The sequence below is a fragment of the Nicotiana sylvestris genome, chromosome 9 (genome assembly GCF_000393655.2).
Source record: "Nicotiana sylvestris chromosome 9, ASM39365v2, whole genome shotgun sequence".
In the NCBI taxonomy this organism is placed as follows: domain Eukaryota; kingdom Viridiplantae; phylum Streptophyta; class Magnoliopsida; order Solanales; family Solanaceae; genus Nicotiana; species Nicotiana sylvestris.
The window spans coordinates 97,562,698-97,567,355 of NC_091065.1; the positions used below are offsets into that span (position 1 = coordinate 97,562,698).

General features: G+C 40.3%; 1 protein-coding gene across 1 annotated transcript; it reads right to left on the minus strand.

The window, feature by feature from the left end:
* Positions 1 to 379: 379 nt before the first annotated feature.
* On the minus strand, positions 380 to 2,218 carry LOC138877956 (uncharacterized). Its single transcript, XM_070157603.1, has 2 exons — positions 1,643 to 2,218; positions 380 to 580 (listed from the first exon to the last, which is right to left on the minus strand). Exons 1-2 carry the CDS (start codon positions 2,216 to 2,218, stop codon positions 380 to 382), a joined length of 777 nt encoding a protein of 258 aa, XP_070013704.1.
* Between the last annotated feature and the right edge of the window lie 2,440 nt (positions 2,219 to 4,658).

The window sequence follows — 4,658 nt, forward strand, 5'->3', positions numbered from 1 at the left end:
AACCTTTAGTAGATCCTTCTCCCTAACCATGTAAGACACATCACGAACCTTCCTGCCGGCATAACTCTTTTGTCTCGACTACGCTGTACGAAGACGCTCCTAAATCACTTTCACCTTGTCCAAAGCATCCTGCACCAAGTCTGTACCCAGAATCCTGGCCTCGCCTGGCTCAAACCATCATACTAGAGATCTACACCGGTCCCCCTCAAAATTCTGCCCCAGTTTAAATGCATTACTTTTGATAATACTTTGGCTATTTTGCATATAATGAAGTTGGCTGAACTTTCTTCCCAAGTTTCTAATCATGGCAAAAATGAAGATTTTATTAAGATATGACCGAACCCATAGGGCTTCCTACGTATCCCCTCTTAAACGGGAATCAGGTCAAGCGTAGTTCAGTTACATCAAATGAAGAAATGTAAACAATCCTAAACATAGTATCTCTTGACTGTGTCTGAGCTGTAGGTTTTGGCCAAATTTCTCCATCCATTTCTAAAAGTATGAGTGCTTCTCCTGTTAGTACTCGATTAACCATGTAGGGATCTTTCCAATTGGGTGAAAACTTTCCCTTGGCTTCATCCTAATGTAGGAAGATCTGTTTCAGCACCAATTGCCCCAGTATGAATTGCCTTGGCCTGACCTTTTTATTGAAAGCTCTCACCACACTGTTCTGGTAGAGTTGACCGTGACATACTGCATTCATTCTATTTTTGTCAACGAGGGCTAGTTGTTCATAGCGGCTTTGTACCCATTATGCATCGCTGAGCTTAGCTTCTTGTATGATTCTTAGAAAAGGAATTTCTACTTCGGCAGGGATAACAGCTTCAGTACTATAAACCAATAAATAAGGAGTTGCTCTAGTTGATGTGCGAACTGTGGTACGATATCCAAGCAAAGCAAATGGTAGGTTCTCGTGCCATTGTTTGTAGTTATCTACCATTTTCCTCAATGTTTTCTTGATGTTTTTGTTGGCAACTTCTACAACTCCGTTCATTTGCGACCTTTATTCTTTGGAATTCTTATGCTTGATATTAAAGGTCTCATGCATAGCCTTCATCAGATCACTATTAAGGTTGGTGGTGTTGTCGGTGATGATTGACTTTGGTACTCCGAATTAACAAACCATGCGATCCCGAACAAAATCTGCAATGACCTTCTTAGTTACAGCTTTGTAAGATACGGCTTCAACCCATTTTGTAAAATAGTCTATGGCCACTAGAATAAATTTATGCCTATTTGAAGCTACGGGTTCGATCGGACCGATGAAATCCATGCCCCAAGCGGAGAAAGGCCAGGGTGCATTTGTTGCATTGAGTTTATTGGGTGACACCCGTATCATATCAGCTTGTATCTGGCATTGGTGATACTTCTGGACATACTTGATGCAGTCTATTTCCATGGTCATCCAGAAATACCCTGCTCTTAGTATTTTCTTGGCTAAGATAAAACCATTCATGTACGGCCCGTAGGTTTCGGCATGAATTTCCTCGAGCAATCTGGATTCTTCATTGACGTTGACACACCGTAGTAACCCTAGGTCAGGAGACCTTCTGTACAGAATTCCTCTGCTTTGGAAGAAGTGGTTGGCTAACCTTCAGAGTGTGCATTTTTTAGTATGATTTGCGTGCTCCGAGTACTCTACTTTTGCCAAGTATTCTTTGATGTCATGGAACCATGGATTTCCATCACTTTCTTCTTCAACATGAGCACAATAAGTTGGGTACTTATGAATTCCTATTGGGATATGATCTATGAAGTTCTTGTATGGGTGTTGTATCATGGAAGATAAAGCGGCCAATGCATCTGCGAACTCATTCTGAATCATCGGAACGTGTTTGAATTCTATCTTCGTGAATATCTTGATTAGCTCTTGCACACGGTACATATATGGTAATATCTTAGTGTTCTTTATAGCCCATTCTCCTAAAACCTGATGCACCAAAAGGTCAGAATCTCCAATCACCAACAATTCCTGAACATTCATGTCAATGGCTAACTTGAGTGCCAGGATGCAAGCCTCATATTCTGCCATATTATTGGTACATAGAAACCTAAGTTTTGGGGATATCGGATAGTGTTGGTCTATTTCTGAAACTAAGACAACTCTGATACCCACTCCTTTGAAGTTTGCAGCTCCATCAAAGAACATTCTCCAACCATCGTATGCTTCAGTGATATCTTCTCCCACAAACAATACCTCATCTTCGGGAAAATACATTTTCAATGGTTTGTATTCTCCATCTACAGGATTTTCTGCCAAATGATCTGCCAACGATTTCCCTTTGACCGCCTTCTGGGTTACATAGATGATGTCGAACTCACTCAGCAATATCTGCTATTTTTCTAACTTTCCTATAGGCATGGGTTTCTGGAAGATGTATTTCAGCGGATCCATCCTTGATATAAGATATGTGGTGTATGCACAGAAGTAGTGCCTCAACTTTTGAGCTATCCATGTCAAAGCGCAGCAACTACGCTCCAGCAAAGAGTACCGTGATTCATTAGGTGTGAATTACTTACTCAGATAATATATGGCATGTTCCTTTCTTCCCGTCTCATCGTGTTGTCCCAGAACGCAACCAAAAGCCCCATCTAGTATAGACAAATAAAAAGCAGCAAAGGTCTCCTGGTTCTGGTGGGACCAGAACATGTGGTTTAGATAAATACTCTTTGATTTTGTCGAAGGCTTTCTGACATTCTTTAGTCGAGCTTGTTGCAGCATCTTTCTTCAGCATTTTGATAATCAGTTCATAAATCATGGTTGATTGTGCTATGAAATGGCTGATATAGTTGAGACGCCCTAAGAAACTCATCACATATTTCTTGTTCTTCGGAGGTGGCAAGTCTTGGATATCTTTGATCTTTGACGGGTCCAATTCAATCCCTCGGCGGCTAACGATGAATCCTAGAAATTTTTTGGAAGGGACTCCGAAGTCACACTTTGCAAGATTCAGTTTCAAATTGTAACTTCGAAGCCTATCAAAGAATTTCCTCAAGTATGCTATATGATCTGTGCTTCTTCTAGATTTTATGATGACATCATCTATGTATACCTCGATTTCCTTATGTATCATGTCGTGGAAAATAGTTGTCATCGCTCTCATGTAAGTGGCTCCAGCATTCTTTAGGCCAAACGACATTATTTTATAGCAGTACATCCCCCATGGTATGATAAAGGCTGTCTTTTCGACATCCTCTTCATCCATCCAGATCTGATGATACCCCGCAAAGAAATCCACAAAAGACTAGAGTTCATTCTTGGCACAGTTGTCGATTAGTATGTGTATATTGGACAATGGGAAATCATCTTTGGGACTCGCTTTTCTTAAATCCCAATAATCAACATATACTCTGATCTTCCCGACTTTATTCGGGACTGGCACGATATTGGCCAACCAAGTCGGATACTCAACCACCCTGAGAACCTTGGCTTTGATTTACTTAGTAACTTCCTCTTTTATTTTCAAACTCATATCTAGCTTGAATTTTTTGAGTTTCTATTTTACAGGTGGACACGTGGGATCGGTAGGTAGCTTGTGAGCCACTATGGATGTGCTCAAACCAGTCATATCATCATAGGACCATGCAAAAATATCTTCATACTCTTTCAGGAACCGGATGTATTATTCCTTCTCTGATGGTGATAGATGAATGCTTATACATGTTTCCTTGATTGTTTCAGAGTTTCCTAAGTTAATTGTCTAAGTCTCGTCTAAATTAGACTTAGGCTTGTTTTCAAAGTTTTCCACTTCTCTGATAATTTCCTCAGGTATTACATCATCTTCTAGATCCTCTAAATCACTATCCTTATGTTGCGTTGTCTCATTTCATGTCACAGTCGTAGGTTCATCGGGATAGGTAATAATAATGATGTAGAGATAAAATGTAAAGAATAATAATAAATACTAAAAATAGCAATACATTAAATAAATCTTGAAAATGTCAAACAAATACAGCTTGATGATCGAGCAATACGTTCAAAACAAAATACTGAAAATGTCTTAGATGCTCATAGAATTGCTTTTAAAATAATTGATGCTAATTGCTAGGCTACCCATGAACTCGACGATCCCGCGATGGTGCAGCAGTCCAGTTCTTGAGAACAACTTCTTTCTCCACAGTCTGAATACTAAGATCTTCCTCCTCCTCCTCCTCCTCAACTATCGCACTGCAATCCATGTCTTCATCATCCAGAAACACCTTCCTTATGCCACCTAAAGCTTCATCTTCTTCAGACCCCCACATCATGTCGTCTTGATGAAATGTCTGGTGCAAATGTGGTACTGGTTGTTCAAGCAGATAATAAGGACCATACCATGGTGGTGACCAATCCTGGTACTCTTGCCAAGTGTATTCATATCCAAGCCCAAAAGTTGTACCATGACGCTTTAGCTGTACCAATTTGGTGATCCCTTGGAGATTCATGCTGAGACCCTTGCCAGGCTCATACCATGTCCATAACAATATGTGTTCTATGTTGTTGCTCCACCATTTATCTTTTTCAATTACGTTGACACGCTCAATACGATGGTATGTTTCTCTACCTAGCTTCCTCCTTTTGTCGATGACTAGAACAATCTAATTGGTACAAATGGTATTACTCTCGTCTCCATGGATGATCACCTCCTGATGGTTCCACTCAAACTTCACAGCCTGAT